The sequence below is a fragment of the Fringilla coelebs genome (assembly GCF_963513975.1).
Source record: "Fringilla coelebs genome assembly, chromosome: 23".
Classification (NCBI taxonomy): domain Eukaryota; kingdom Metazoa; phylum Chordata; class Aves; order Passeriformes; family Fringillidae; genus Fringilla; species Fringilla coelebs.
The window spans coordinates 5,474,842-5,488,646 of record NC_140049.1 but is presented as its reverse complement, the minus strand read 5'-3'; the positions used below and the strand labels follow the sequence as shown (position 1 = coordinate 5,488,646).

Sequence of the window (13,805 nt, the reverse complement as noted above, 5' to 3'; positions counted from 1 at the left end):
TTCAGGCTTCTTCTGTGCCCCTCACCAGGCTCCTGCTAGCCCATGGCATCCTCACTGCCACTGCTGGCCCTGCTTTGGGCACTGCACAGACCCCAAGATCCTCTGAGACCAGGAGCACCAGGAGCTCCAACAGCAGAACCGTGCAGGGACACGCAGGGGCCGACGCTTCCCAGTGCTGAGGGCAGGCTGAAGGAGAGCCTGAGCCAAGCCCCATCTCCACACACACCTGGGGGTGTGTAACCATGCTCAGGGGGGTCCATGGCCTCAGCATGAGCCCAGGAGAGCCACAGGCTGTGCCCAGCAGCACCAGCAGGGTGGAGCTGCAGCTGGATCCTGCTCTGGGTCCCCTCTGCCCTGTTTGAGGGCAGGACACCAGCCCTGCCCCACAGCAGCAGCTCCCTCACTCCTTCCAGCACAGGAGGCTCTGCCTGGCCGTGCTCTGCATGTGCTGAGGGTGAAGCAGTGACAGGAGCTCTACTGCCAGACTTCAGAACATCCCTCTGGCTGTCCTGGACTGCCAGGACCCCTGCCAGGGGGCTCAGAGACCCTGGCACAGAGCCCAGGACACCTGTGGCTTTGATCATTACCCATGGAGCAAATTACCAACCTTATATGAGGATCTGCAGGCCACAAAAGTATAAGTAGAATAATAATCAGTTTGTCATGGGGTGAAAAATAGATTTTTTTGGGTTTTAGAATGGGGGTTCAGGGGGCAAGATGGAGGAATCTGGGCATGTCCAGCCTTTCTCCTTCTTCTTCTTGGCCTCCATCTTCTGGGTGATGTTGACACTTTTGGATTGGTTTAGAGTGGAAGCTCACTGTCTAACATAGGTGATGGGTATTGGGCAGTAATTGTAAATAATGTACATGTAGTTTTTAGTATAAAGACATAACACCACCCTGGGGGCAGGCAGATGCCTCTCACTGTCTTGCTGAGCAGACCTTGGCTGGACAGGAGAAAGAATTTTATAGATAAGAAACAATAAACAACCTTGAGGCCGAGAACTGAAGAGCTCTGACTGCTTCTTCGATTGCCAGGCTGGGAAAAGAGACTTTGTGACACATCTGGGGGTCACTGTGGGCAGCAGAGACCCCGGGACTCTCCAGGTGGGTGGGATTGCCTCCAGGATGAAAGGATCAGCATTTTCACTGCTCTTCCAGGGGTATGCTGCAGTGGACCTGCAGGTCCTGGCAGAAAGGCTGCTGTCCTGGAGCCCAAGAATTGTTTTAAAGGCTGGATGCAGCTGGAGGGTGGAAGCTGGACACCAGGGTGGGCTGGGCTGTGGGATGTGTGAGCAGGACACGGGGGTTTGACACTACTCCTGCTTGGGGGCTCTGGGGTAAGACCCCCAGCACTGGGGAGCTTCTGTGCTGCTGGGCAGGTCCAAACTTCACCAGACTCTGGGCAGACAAATGGCACTTCATGCTTTGGACCAGGTTTGACTTTGCAGCTTGCTCCATGTCAACACCCAGTGTGCCCTGGGGTGTCCTCCCACCGTGGCCCAGGCACACAGGGCAGGTGCTGCTGCTGCTGCAGAGCAGGAACAGCCCAGTGCCACTGACCCTGGCTGGGGAAACAAACATTTCCCTTTGTGGCCCTGCAGCCCCAGGGTGCTTTAGGAATTACTGGTTACACAAAGGCCATAAAGCCATCAGGCTCCCTGTGAGCTAGGCTCCTCCCAGGGCAACATCATAAATCCTTCTGTGCACAGCAGAACATCCACTGAGCTTCACAAGGTCTTTTCATGTTGGGAGTACTCACTCACCCTCCTGGAGAGCCCCTGGCATGTTGGCACCTCCCCAGGAGCAGCAGTGTCACTGGATGGTCACTGGGGCAGGCTGAGCAGCTGTGACAGGGCCCAGCACACTTGGCTGACCCTGGCACAGAGATGTGGTGACACACAAACATTTCCAAACACCAACTGCATCCAGAACAATGCAGCTCAGGAGGGCTGAGGGTGCCCATGGGCAGCCCAGGATGGTCTGGGCTGTGCTGAAGGCAGCAGTGCCCACACAGCCTGTCCAGTGTGGGAGGGGATCCAGCCCTCCCTGGGGCTGAGGCTCTGCTCCACCTGGGCTCCCCCAGGCCAGGAGTGCTGCAGCTTGGAGCTGGGAGCAAGCAGAGGGGGCTGAGCAGCCCTGCCTGCAGCACAGAAGGTGCCCTGTGTGCAGGGTGACACAGAATTTGTCCTGTGTGCAGGGATGGCACAGAATTTGTCCTGTGTGCAGGGGTGACACAGGTGTCCTGTGTGCAGGGATGGCACAGAATTTGTCCTGTGTGCAGGGTGACACAGAATTTGTCCTGTGTGCAGGGGTGGCACAGGTGCCCTGTGTGCAGGGTGACACAGAATTTGTCCTGTGTGCAGGGGTGACACAGGTGTCCTGTGTGCAGGGATGGCACAGAATTTGTCCTGTGTGCAGGGATGGCAATGATTTTGTCCTGTGTGCAGGGTGACACAGAATTTGTCCTGTGTGCAGGGTGGCACAGAAGGTGTCCTGTGTGCAGGGTGGCACAGAAGGTGCCCTGTGTGCAGGGTGGCACAGATTTTGTCCTGTGTGCAGGGACACACTGCTCCCAGCCAGCTGTGCCCTGCTGTGGCACAGCTGGGCAGAGGTGCAGGGCACAGCTGGCAGCACACCTGGCTGGGGCTGCACAGCACTGCTGGGTGGTGCAGGGTGGGAGCAGGAGGCACGGGGGACAGCAACAAAGAGAAACCTGATTTAGGAGAGGGAGAAAAGGACACCCAGCTGCAAAAGAGCCTTGTCCCAGGGCTGGCATGGCTGATGCTGAGGCACCCTGGGTGTCCCATCCTGGGGTACAGATCCTTGTTTTGGAAGGAGAAGCTTCTAGTGGAATCACAGGGCCATAAGGAGGAGTGGCCAACTCAAGTCACCCACCTGGGGCTCTCTGCTCCTCATGCCAGGTCTTGGGAGCCCCTTACCATCCCTGTTATACCTCCTCACCCCACCCCAAGGCAGAAGAACGTGGAACAGTGGGCAGGGGCTGGGCCACACTGGGACAGGGTCACTGCTTTGAGACTGCACTACAACCCCACCCTGCCTGAAGGGGAGGACAAGGGCAAACAGGGCCCCTGGTGCAGTTTTTTCTACATGAGGAATATGCTTGTGAAACCATCTTTTTTTTTAACTCTTCCTTCTGTCCTGCACCTGCAGCTCAGTGAACTGAGCTGTTTCTTGTGATTGCAGCTCGTGCATGGCCAGCCCTGCATGCAGAGCAGCCACGTCCCTGCCTGGCCAGCCCAGCCCCCAGAGCAGCAGGACTGCTGAGGCTGCCAGCTGCTGCCCAGGGTGCAGCTGGAGCAGGTGGCTCTGCCCTGGCCCTTGGAGCAGGTTCACAACTTTGAGCCCAGGTTTTGTCTGAAGGTGTGCTTGGGTGGGCTGGACATTCACTGCACAAGTGTTGCCTCAGGGGAAGGAGCAGAGAGAGTGACCAGAAGCTGCTGAGCCATGGACTGCAGCATCTGGAGTGCCCAAGGGACACTGCTGTGTGCCATGGCTGGGGACACAGGGACACAGCTGCTCTTTTGGGAACAGCTGCTGTGCTGGAGCCTTCACTTCAGCTGCACCCCTCAAAAGCCAAGCCCTCCTTACAAGCACACACCTTCCTAGGGCTCTTTATTGTTTGTACCTAAGGCCACTCCAGCTGAGACAAGGCAGCTCCCAGGGCTGAGCCCACAGCACACCTGAGAGCCCAGGGGCACCTGCCCACGGTGGGCTCAGAGGCATCACAGAGCCCCACAGTGGGCACTGAGGGGGCAGAGAGCCCTGCAGGCACCAGAAATGTCAGGAGATCCCCAGAAGAGGAGAGGATCCTGCGCAGCCCCTCGCCGTGTGTGCACCAAGAGGCTGCAGTGGAGGGTGGCAGGACACTGTCCCTGTGTCCAGCAGTCACAGCTGGCACCACGCTGGGGACACTGCCCAGGGAGTCACTGCTCCTGCAGGGCTCCTCTGTGCCAGGAGCCCCACGGTGCCCCAGCAGCCCCCAGCTCTGCACAGGACCAGGCAGAAGGTGCCAGAAGGGCAGGGTGGTGTTAGGGCTGGTTCTGAGCCATGATGTCCTGGATGCAGCTGTACAGGAAAATGTACTGGTCCTGCAAGAGAGAAAGGTCAGAGTCAGGTTTCTGACAGACACATCCAGGTCACAGATTGACCTTGCAGTTTGCTTTAAAAAATCCTAATTAAGGAGCAGTGTGTGGTAGCAGAGCAGGATTTGGTCTCCCCATGGTGGTACTGTGTCACCACAGCCACCCAAGCCTGTTCTACCATGCTAGTTTCCCCTTCCTCATCCCCTGTGATGGGGCTGAGAGGAACATCCCATCCAAGCTGCAGAGGAACAATTTCACTTGGCTTCCCCTCCAAGGGCCCCAGTAGCTTTTGGATGTGCTGTGGTGTTTGCATCTGAAACAAGAGCAAAGAGCAAGTCCAGAGATGTGCAGGGCATGGGGCTGGAGGTTTGGGCTGTGGCAGTGACCTGGGGCAGGAGGGAAGACCCCTGGACCAGCATCTGCCCTGTCTGCTGCCAGCTCCTGACTCTGGTACACTGAGACACCAAGGGAAAATGGGGAACACCCTGGACCAGGAGTTTCCCTTGGTGCAGTCCCAGTGCACCAGAGCCAGGAGCTGGCAGCAGAGCAGGGCAGATGCTTGCAGGCTCACAGAGGTACAGAAGGACCTGTGTGGGTTGAGCCCAGCTGCATTGTTTGTCTCTTTTCAGTATCACCAAACTGATCCATCGGGTCCAAGTGTGAGCCCTGAGGTCCCTGTGTTTGAAATGAGGTTCTGCCCCACAGTGACACCAGGCCACAAACCCAGGACTGAGCAGGCAAGATGTGAGGAGGATAAGTGGGGCTGTACTCGGGGCACAGAGCTGGAGGCAAGGCCAGCCAGCACATGGTGTGGGCTGGAATCACGTGGCGTGGCCAGGGGGATTAGGGCTGCAGAGGGGCCCCAGCAGCATTCCCCAGAGCTCATTAATGCTCTGGCTGAGCCACAAGTCACGAGGAGCCTCCTCCCTGTGCTGGGGGCTCAGCCTCACCAAGGGTGAGCACACAATGGCTGAGGCTCAGGGTCACAGAGTGTCTGCAGCGAGTCAGGTCTGATTGTGAAACGGGCAGGGACGGCCCAGGGCTGTGACAGCCCAGGCACACTCAGTGACTGGCCACATGCAAGAACACATCCCCTGGGACAGGCACCGTGCTGGAGCTGGTGGTGCTTAATATCTGACAGTTAGCCCTGAATATCCATCAAAGGTTCACCTTCCCCCTTGCTTCCCCCCAAAATCCGATGCCTCCAGCACGGCAGCAGCCGCTGACCCCGCCAGACACAAAGGGGAGCTGGCCAACCCCAGAGGGGTGGAGGAGGCTGGAGGGCAGCCCTGCTGCTCTGAGGGGAAGCAGCTCCTCTGCTGCCCCCCTTCAGCAGGACAGCAGCGTTTGATGGGCCCGTGCTGTGCCTTGATGGGGAATTGTGTCCCTGCAGGGCCGGGCGCTGCGGGAGCACAAAGGGCTCTGAAGAGGGGCAGCGAACGCCTGGCCCTGCTCTGGCTCCCACCACACACATGGTTCACATTAATTAAGAATGTAATTAGCTTCTTGAAGGAGGCTGTGCAGCTGGGAAGCCTTGAAGAGATCTTCCCCAGTTCTGCTGTGCCCTGTGGGGAGTGTTTCCAGGGCTGGGCATCAGCTCACTCAGCAGCTGCAGCGACTGAAGCATGGCCAGGGGCACTGGTGCCACAAGCAGCCACCAGGGCTGGCACACCAGGGCTGGGCTGGCACAGAACAGCCCCATCAGACAGTGCTGCAGCCCACAGGGCACCTGTACGTGGCACTGTGTCCCACTGGCCCCCTGGCAGGCAGCCTCAGCTGTGACACCAGGCTCTGGGGGTTGCAGCAGGAAAGGTGCTGGCCAAGGGACAGCCAGCAGGCTCTGGGTCCCAGGCTGGCAGCCATGCCCAGGAGCCAGGGGGGGAGCAGGCAGGTTGTGTAGGGTGACACAAGTGCTCCACTCTCCCTCGAGTGCAATGGGGAGAGTGCTTTATTTACTGTGAGTTCACATGCAATTTTACTGATCTTAACTCAGAACCCAGCAGGGGGAAAACTCTTGCCTGGGAAAAGTCAGTGCCCTCAGCCCTTGGTGGCTGGCAGAGCCACAGGGTGGGGAAGGAGCCCAAAGTAAATCCCTGCTGAGGCAGGACAGGCAGCAGGGAGCACCCAGGAGTGGGCAGGATGCTGCCACTCCAGGCAGGTCAGCAGAAGACTCTGCTGCACCCTGCCCACCCCACTCCCTTCCCACCTACCAGAGTCGGGGTCAGGAGGCAGCAGCTCCTGGCCAGCTGCAGGCTCACGCCGTAGATGTCCACGGTTCTCTCAGCTTTCATCTGGTGCAGCAGGCAGTCCAGGGAGATCAGGGTCCCCATCTGGCTCATGTCACCACTGCAGGGGACAAGGGGGGGTCACTGATGCCAGGCTGAGCTGAACCCCTCTGGAGGGGGGCACCAGTGCAAGGAGCCATGTGGGCACTGTGGGACTGTGAGTTCTGTGTGTGCAAGTGTGGGCTGCTCCCAGCAGGGATGGCCTGGGCACATCAGCCTGGCAATGCCTGCTCCACCCAGGCTCCCCCAGCCCAGCCCTGTTTGCCCTGCCTTCCCCCAGCCCCTGGCAGAGCACTGTGACCTCCCAGGCTCAGAACTTCCACTGGCTCCCACGGACCCAGGGCATGGCCCATCTCCAGCAGCCCTGGAGCTGCAGAGGAAAACTCCCCCCTTGTGCAGGATCCTGCTGCAGCAGAGCCACAGCTGGCACTGCAGGAGGGCTGAGCCCCCATGGGATGGGGCTGTGCCACCACCCTGACAGACAGGGGGCAGGGACTGCTCTCACTCTGGCAGTGGTTTTGTTTGTTTGTTTGTACTGTTGCATTTGTATTATTAATTTTCCTAGTAAAGAACTGTTATTCCTGCTCCCATATCTTTGCCTGAGAGCCCCTTAATTTCAAAGTTGTAATAATTTGAAGGGGCGGGGGGGTGGGTTACATTTTACATTCTCCATTTCAAGGAAGGCTCCTGCCCTCCTTAACAGACACCTGGCTTTTCAAACTGAGACAGATTTTGGCATGCCAAGGCACTGTGCTGGCTCTGGGTGCAGGTGCAGCCTGGGGTACCTGCAGTGCAGCAGGACAGGACCCCCTCTCCTGCGGGGGGGGCTGCCCCGTCTGACAGCCCCCAGCAGCTCCACCAGGCTCTGCACATCAGGCTGCTTCTTGCTGCTCCAGAGTGTGTACAGGAACCTCTGCACCTGCCTCTCCTTTGCCTTCTTCTCCTGTGAGACACAAAGAGCTGATGTGGGTACTGGGGAGGGATGGGTGAGTCTGGATGCAGAGCAGCCCCAGCTATCCCATGCTTAGGCTCTCTGAGGCTTCCCTGAACTTTCTGCCAGCTTCTGGAAAGCTGTCCAGGCATCTCTGCTGGGGCACTGCCCACCACCCACTCTGGCAACCTGCTCTCCTTCCCCACAGCACCCTGGATTGCTCCTGGAGAGGGAACTGAGAACTTCAAAAGGCTCAGACAGACCCCTCAGCCCCCAGGACCCCAGGACTTCTCCCATGTATCTCCTGTGTCCACTCAGCTCTGGATGTTGCAATCCAGACTCACTCCAGCATTTGTGAACTGCTGGCACTCTGGATAATTCCCACAGACCTTTCAGCCCCTTCAGCCCCTACAGGAGGTGGGAGCCAGGACAGCCCCACGGACACACACGTGTTTCAGTCTGAGCTGGGTGCATCTCCATCCTGAGACAAGCTTCTCTGTGTCACACTGGATGGTCAGTGTCTTCATGCAGAGAGAGTCTCCTTCCAGGGGCCAGCACACCTCACCTGGGACCTGTGTGCAAGCAGAAATTTGGCTTTTTGTTGGTGGGCATTGTCTGTCATACCAGGCACCATCTCTGGGGTCTGTGCTGGGGCTGCACCAAGAGCACTCCCAGCATCTCTCCATGTCCATTCACCCCCACTAAAACCTGAGGGAGTTCCAGCAACACCAGCAGGTTGAGCCAGCTCAGGTGGCAACCCAGAGCTGCCTGGCAGCTCTGCCCAGAGCTCTGAGCTGGAATCTGCCCAGCCAGAACAGAACCTGTCTCCCAGGACAAGCTGTGGAGCACCTGGGCACAGGAAAGGTTCAGCTTTAGCTAGGCTGGGTCTGCACCCAGAGCTCAGGAGGCAGTGAGGAGTTGAGAGCTCTGCCCTGAACAGATTCCCCCTCTGCCATGGCACAGGTGGGCACAGTGCCTTACCTCCCCCTTCTCCTGCCACGGCACAAGTGTGAGGATTGTGTGAACATCCTGCTCCCACACCAGGGTCCAGAAGTCCTCCATGGTCAGCTTGTCTGGGCCATGGACAGCCAGGTAGTCCCTGCTGGAGCTGCAGCCCTGGGTGGGGAATGGGAATGTCACTCCTGCTGGAGAGGGGGCTCAGCTGGCCCAGGTGGCTGCAGAAATGGTCAGGGAGAGCAGAGAGCTCAGCAGATCAGGGGGCAAGGAGAGAAGGGAAAGCACCAAGGGAGGCAGGTGAGGACAGCCCAAACTGGGCAGGGGAGGGAAGGGATGTCCTCAGAGCCTGCAGTCCCCTCTTCTCCACACAGGACCACTGCTGGTGATATTTTGGCCTGACACCTGGGAGGAATGATGTATCTGACTCTATTGATATCAGAAGGCTAATTAATTACTTTTTTATACTATATTATTCTATAGTGTATTGCACTATGTTACATTACATCTAAACTGAATCTGCACAAGCACCCAAATCAACTCAACTGCCCAGAATCTCATGACTGTCTGCTGACTGACAGCCTGCTCAGTGCTCTGCCCTGATGGGCCAAGGAAACAAAACACCATCACTGTGGGTAAACAACCTCCTGTTCCAGACTGCAGGGCAGGATGTGTCATATTACCATCTGCATGGAGTGGGCAGTTTGCCTTATCTCTCTCTCTGAGTGATCACAATCACTCCTCCCTCTGGGCAGACACCTGCTGATAAGAGGCCATTGAACATCACTGCATGGCTGATAAGAGCTACAGCATCCCACTGGGAGATGTGAGCCCAGAGGGAGGAGCCAAGCATTCCTACCCAGATATAATCTGGAGATTCTGGAACACCAGCACGGCTTCTCCACTGGATTCCCAGAGGAGCAGCAGCTGCCTCTGCCCCTGGATCTCCAGAGGATTCTGCACCTTTCTCCAGGATCCCTGCTCCAGCAGAACCACCCCTGGCACTGCAGGAGGCCTGCAGCCACAATTCCAATGGTGCTGCTGCCAGCACCCTGACCCACAGGGTGCCAGGCTGTGCTCTGGCTCTGTCAATGTTGTTTTAGTTTACTGCATTGTTTATTTTATCTTTTTATTTTTTTCCCTTCCCTGTTAAAGAACTGTTATTTCCTGCTCCCATATTTTTTGCCTGAGAGCCCCTTAATTTAAAATTCATTGCAATTCGGAGGGGTGGGGAAGGTTTGAATTCTGCATTTCAGAAGAAGCTCCTGTCTTCCTTAGCAGGCACCTGGCTTTCCAAACCAAGACACCTCCATATTGCATTCTACTGTGGCACAACACAGGAGCAGCCAATGAGATAAGAATTGCTTTGATCATTCTTTTCTCTGCTTCTCTCACTGCTTCTCTCAGGTTCAGAGAATGTGAATCCCACAGACCACAGTGACAGGGAGCAGTGGAGAAGAGCAGGAGCACAGCCAGGATAGCACAGGGTGGGTGCTGCTGCTGGGGGTGATGTTGGGAAGGATGAAAGTTTGACAAGAAAGTCTCACAGATATGTATGTCTAGCAGAAAGATTTTTGAATGTAGAATCTGATGAAGCAATAGAGATGGAAGCAAGTTTTGATATAGAAGAAAAGAACTCCTGAGCCAGTCTTACTGGGTAACCAAGGAGGCAAAGGGGATATTAGTTAGAAGGGGATTTTATGACTTAGAGCAAAGGATAAACCCACCCCAAACAAGAAGATGTTTTCACCAAGCAGAAAGATAGCACAGGCAAAGAAATCAGCAAATGTGGCAAGGAGAAAAAAGGTCTCAGAATTTTCCACTGCAAGAAAACTGAAAAACAACTTCTGGCTTAAACTGTAATGTACTGACTGTGAGTGATTGGAGAACAGTGACATGAATATGGTAATGATAGCAGTTATGACAGGCTATAGGTAACAGTCAAGGTATAGATTGGTTCTAGTGCATTAAGAGGCTCAGCAAAGAAAAGTCTAGAATGCATTGTAACAAACCCAAAGGGTCTCCAGGCCTGCCTGCAGCTGGAGCTGACAGCTGTGGGCACAGCTCTGTCACCCACCACCCTGGACTGCTGGATGTGACAAACTGCATTTTGGAGAGCAGCCTGCAGTCCCACAGCTCTCACTCAGGCTCTTACAGGGTGGGACTCACCGGGACACGCCAGACCTGCAGCAGTCCTGAGAGAGGGCCCTGCTCCAGCAGGGAGAACTTCACCCTGGAGCGATCATCTGCAAGGAGAGCAGCAGCTGCAGGGACTCGAGGCACTCCTGAGCTCAGACAGCTTTTGCAGACTGACTGCCACACAAACCCAGTCCTTCCTTCACCATTTCTACCTCCTGCAGTGCTCATCTCCAGCCTGTTGGCTCCCACAGGACAGCTCTCCATCCCTGCTCCTGTAGTGCAGCTCACTCAGTGTCTGAGCCAGTGGAGATCTGCTCCCTCCAAGGCTGCCTGTGAGCCCTCTGGGCCTCTGCTCCAGGGTTTGACCACCTCCATGGAAATTCACTATTCCTTCTACTGAGTTGGACTGCCCTCCCAAACCTCCCCCTTGTCTCTTGTCCCTCCATGGCACACCTCTGAGAAGACTCCATGAATTCCCTGTGCCTTCCCACAGGTAGCTGAAAACAGCAATAGGATTTCCCCTTTTCCTACTCCAGGCTTTTCCTTCTCTCCCTTTTCTCCCAGTCCCAAGCACCACATACTCCATCCCAAACACCTTGATAACCTTCTGGGGGAGTCACCAAAGCCTCAAAATACTTTCTTATGCTCTGGACTACTGGTCCTGATCCAGCCTGGCTCCACAGGGGAGGGGAAGGGGCAGGAGGGAAGAGGATGCAAGCTGTCCCAGAACTTACAGGGCAGGATGCTGGAGGAGGGCCGTGCCTGCTGGCTGCCTGAAGATGGTGATGCAGAGCTGGCTTCTTCCTTGACAACCTCCAGGAGAGCCTGCCAGGGTGAGAGAGTGGAGGAGGCAGAGAGGGAAGGGTCAGGACAGGAGGAACCAGGGCCTCCTGAGGACTCCTGGACTCAGCAGAGGGATCGTGGCAGCACAGGCAGCAGCCTGAGCAGCACAGCCACGGGAGCAGCTCTGCAGTGGGCTGCCAGGGCTGTGCCATGCTGTCAGGAGAGGGCACCTGGGAGGGAGGGGTTGGTGGACAGACCCTGAGCAGTGCAGAATGCAGGAGGGAGCTGTGTGCCTGGGCATGCAATGCCATGGAGAGGGGACACTGCCAGAACACCCAGGGAACTGGGGCATGGGACCCACTCAGGAGGCACTTACAGGGTGTCCTCCAGCCCCAGCAGGTTCAGTCACTGCCCAGGTCCCCTCAGCACACACAGCCCTGGCAGCAGCCCCTGCACCTGCCCAGGCCAGCTCTCACCTCATACTCCCTCAGGAAGCCCATGTGGGACTTGGCTGCCTTCTGGGCACAGTGCTGGGCAAAGCTCTTCAGTGGGATGGGGCAGGACCTGGGGAGAGAGTCAGGGCACAAGGGTGAGGCTGAGCTCACTGAGCAGCAGCCAGGCTGTGCCTGCAGCAGGTGACAGGGCTGTGAGCAGACCTTCACTCCTCAAATGCCAGGGGGCTCCCAGGCTCCCAGCCCAGCCTGTGACAACCTGCTCTCCCCTAAACAGAGGCAGGTCTCAGGGGTGGCACAGCCCTGGGCACATTCCCAAGAGGCAGCAAGGACAAGGACATCCTGTTCTGCATGAGGGAGGAGACAATCTGACCACAAAGACAAGTGCATGACCTCCAGATGTAACCCCAGCACAGTGAGATAGGTGGTCAAAGCCATGCCCAGCTGGACCCTGCTCTATCCTCTTGGCCTCCATCAGGAGCACATCCCAAGGTCACCCAGCTGCCACGAGCCTCTCCAATTTTACAGATCTCTAGGGCATGTCTGTGGGCTGGGAGGTCAGAGGCTGAGGGAAATGCCTTCCCCAGGACAGCTCTGCACATCTCTGGTGTTGGTGTGCCCAGGAGACTGCACTTTGTTCTGTGCTGCAGGAATAACCCACCCACAGCAGCAGCTGGGATGGCTGCTGGGCTTCCTGTCCTTCTGTCCTGCAGCCAAGGCTCACTGGGAGGGGCTGTGATCAGGGTGGGCAGAGTGGCAAAGCACAGCAGGGCCTTACCTCTGTGTCCCTGATAAATCCAGGAGAGGCTCCTCCAAGATCTTGTCCAGAATGCAGCTGTGCAGGAAAATGTACTGGGACTGGAAGGCAAAGGCAGAGAGGAACACAGACCATGACACTGCAGAGACAGCACCAGAGGGGGCTCTGGTCCCTCTCCTGAAGGGCAATGCTGACACCTTGTCCCAGCCCCAGGGACTGGAGATAGGAGACAGCCTGGGGAGCATCACAGACCAACAGCATGGTGTGAGTTAAGAACTGCCTGCAAAGGGCCTGATCCTGTTCCTCAGCGCTCCAGGGTGTTTCTGAGCCTCCTGGGAGGTCTCTAAGACTGTTGCTGTTGTGGGTCTAGCAGGGCATGAAGCAGCTGAAGACCCCCCCAGCAATTTCCACTCCAGCTGAGCTGCTGCTTTCAGCAGGAGGATGGCAGTGACAGGCTGAGGAGCAGCCTGGGGGGCTGGGGCTGGCTGGCCAGCTCATCCAGCTGCCAGCCCTGTGAACTTCAACAGAACTAAGTGAGGGGAAAGAGGGAGCAGAGATCTCACCAGTGTCTGAATCATCAGGTACCGACTCATCCTCAAGGAGTAAACCACACCAAAGATGTCCACCACCTTCTCCTGCCTCATCTGCTGCAGCAGCCGGTCCAGGGCAATGAAGGTGCCCGTGCGGCCCACGCCAGCACTGGGGGCAGGGACAGAAAGGGTTAAACCAGCCTGACAGCCCTGCCTCCCTCCTGCTGCTGGGCTGCTCCCAAAGCTGCTCCCTGGGCACCCAGGCACTGTTCCAGCAGGGAATGGGGCTGAGGAGCACCCGGCTGCCCTGGGCTGGGGCTGACCACCTCCCCCTGCCCTCTCGGGGCTCTGTGGCTGAGATGACCCCCCAGGAATCAGAAAGTCTTTTCTCCAGCCCTGCAACTGAAGAAACTGAGATTCATCAGTTCTGCTTTTCAGGGTTTTTTTTCCCTTATCTATTCCATTCTTTCTCTGACCTGCTGAGATCTGTCCAGCAGGTTGGGTTGTGGCACAGTCCCTGCCCTTGGGGTGGTGTTGGCTTTTTACACTACAAACTACGGGTACTTTATTTACAATAATTTTCCAATACCTATCACCTCTGTTAGACAGTCTGTCTCTACTCTAAACCAATCTAAAAGTGTCACCTTCACAGCAGAAGACGGAGGAGAAGACGGAGGAGAAGACGGAGGAGAAGACGGAGGAGAAGACGGAGGAGAAGACGGAGGAGAAGACGGAGGAGAAGACGGAGGAGAAGACGGAGGAGAAGACGGAGGAGAAGACGGAGGAGGAGGACAGGACATGCCCAAATTCCTCCAGCTTGCCTCTTGAACCCCCATTCTAAATCCCCAAAATTCTACTTTTTCACCCA

General features: G+C 56.7%; 1 protein-coding gene across 1 annotated transcript in view; it reads right to left on the bottom strand.

Annotated features, from left to right (window-relative positions):
- Window positions 1-3,957: 3,957 nt before the first annotated feature.
- LOC311162402 (receptor-type tyrosine-protein phosphatase V-like) overlaps window positions 3,958-13,805 on the bottom strand; it is a gene marked incomplete at its 5' end in the record, with an annotated part of 39,411 nt that continues 29,563 nt past the window's right edge. Inside the window, 10 exons of the mRNA XM_084220732.1 lie at window positions 3,958-4,112; window positions 6,317-6,452; window positions 7,177-7,334; window positions 7,772-7,894; window positions 8,304-8,438; window positions 10,446-10,522; window positions 11,150-11,240; window positions 11,675-11,762; window positions 12,429-12,508; window positions 12,971-13,106. Coding sequence (XP_084076858.1) covers window positions 4,053-4,112; window positions 6,317-6,452; window positions 7,177-7,334; window positions 7,772-7,894; window positions 8,304-8,438; window positions 10,446-10,522; window positions 11,150-11,240; window positions 11,675-11,762; window positions 12,429-12,508; window positions 12,971-13,106 — 1,084 coding nt within the window. The 3' untranslated portion in view covers window positions 3,958-4,052. The remainder of the gene's footprint in view (window positions 4,113-6,316; window positions 6,453-7,176; window positions 7,335-7,771; window positions 7,895-8,303; window positions 8,439-10,445; window positions 10,523-11,149; window positions 11,241-11,674; window positions 11,763-12,428; window positions 12,509-12,970; window positions 13,107-13,805) is intronic.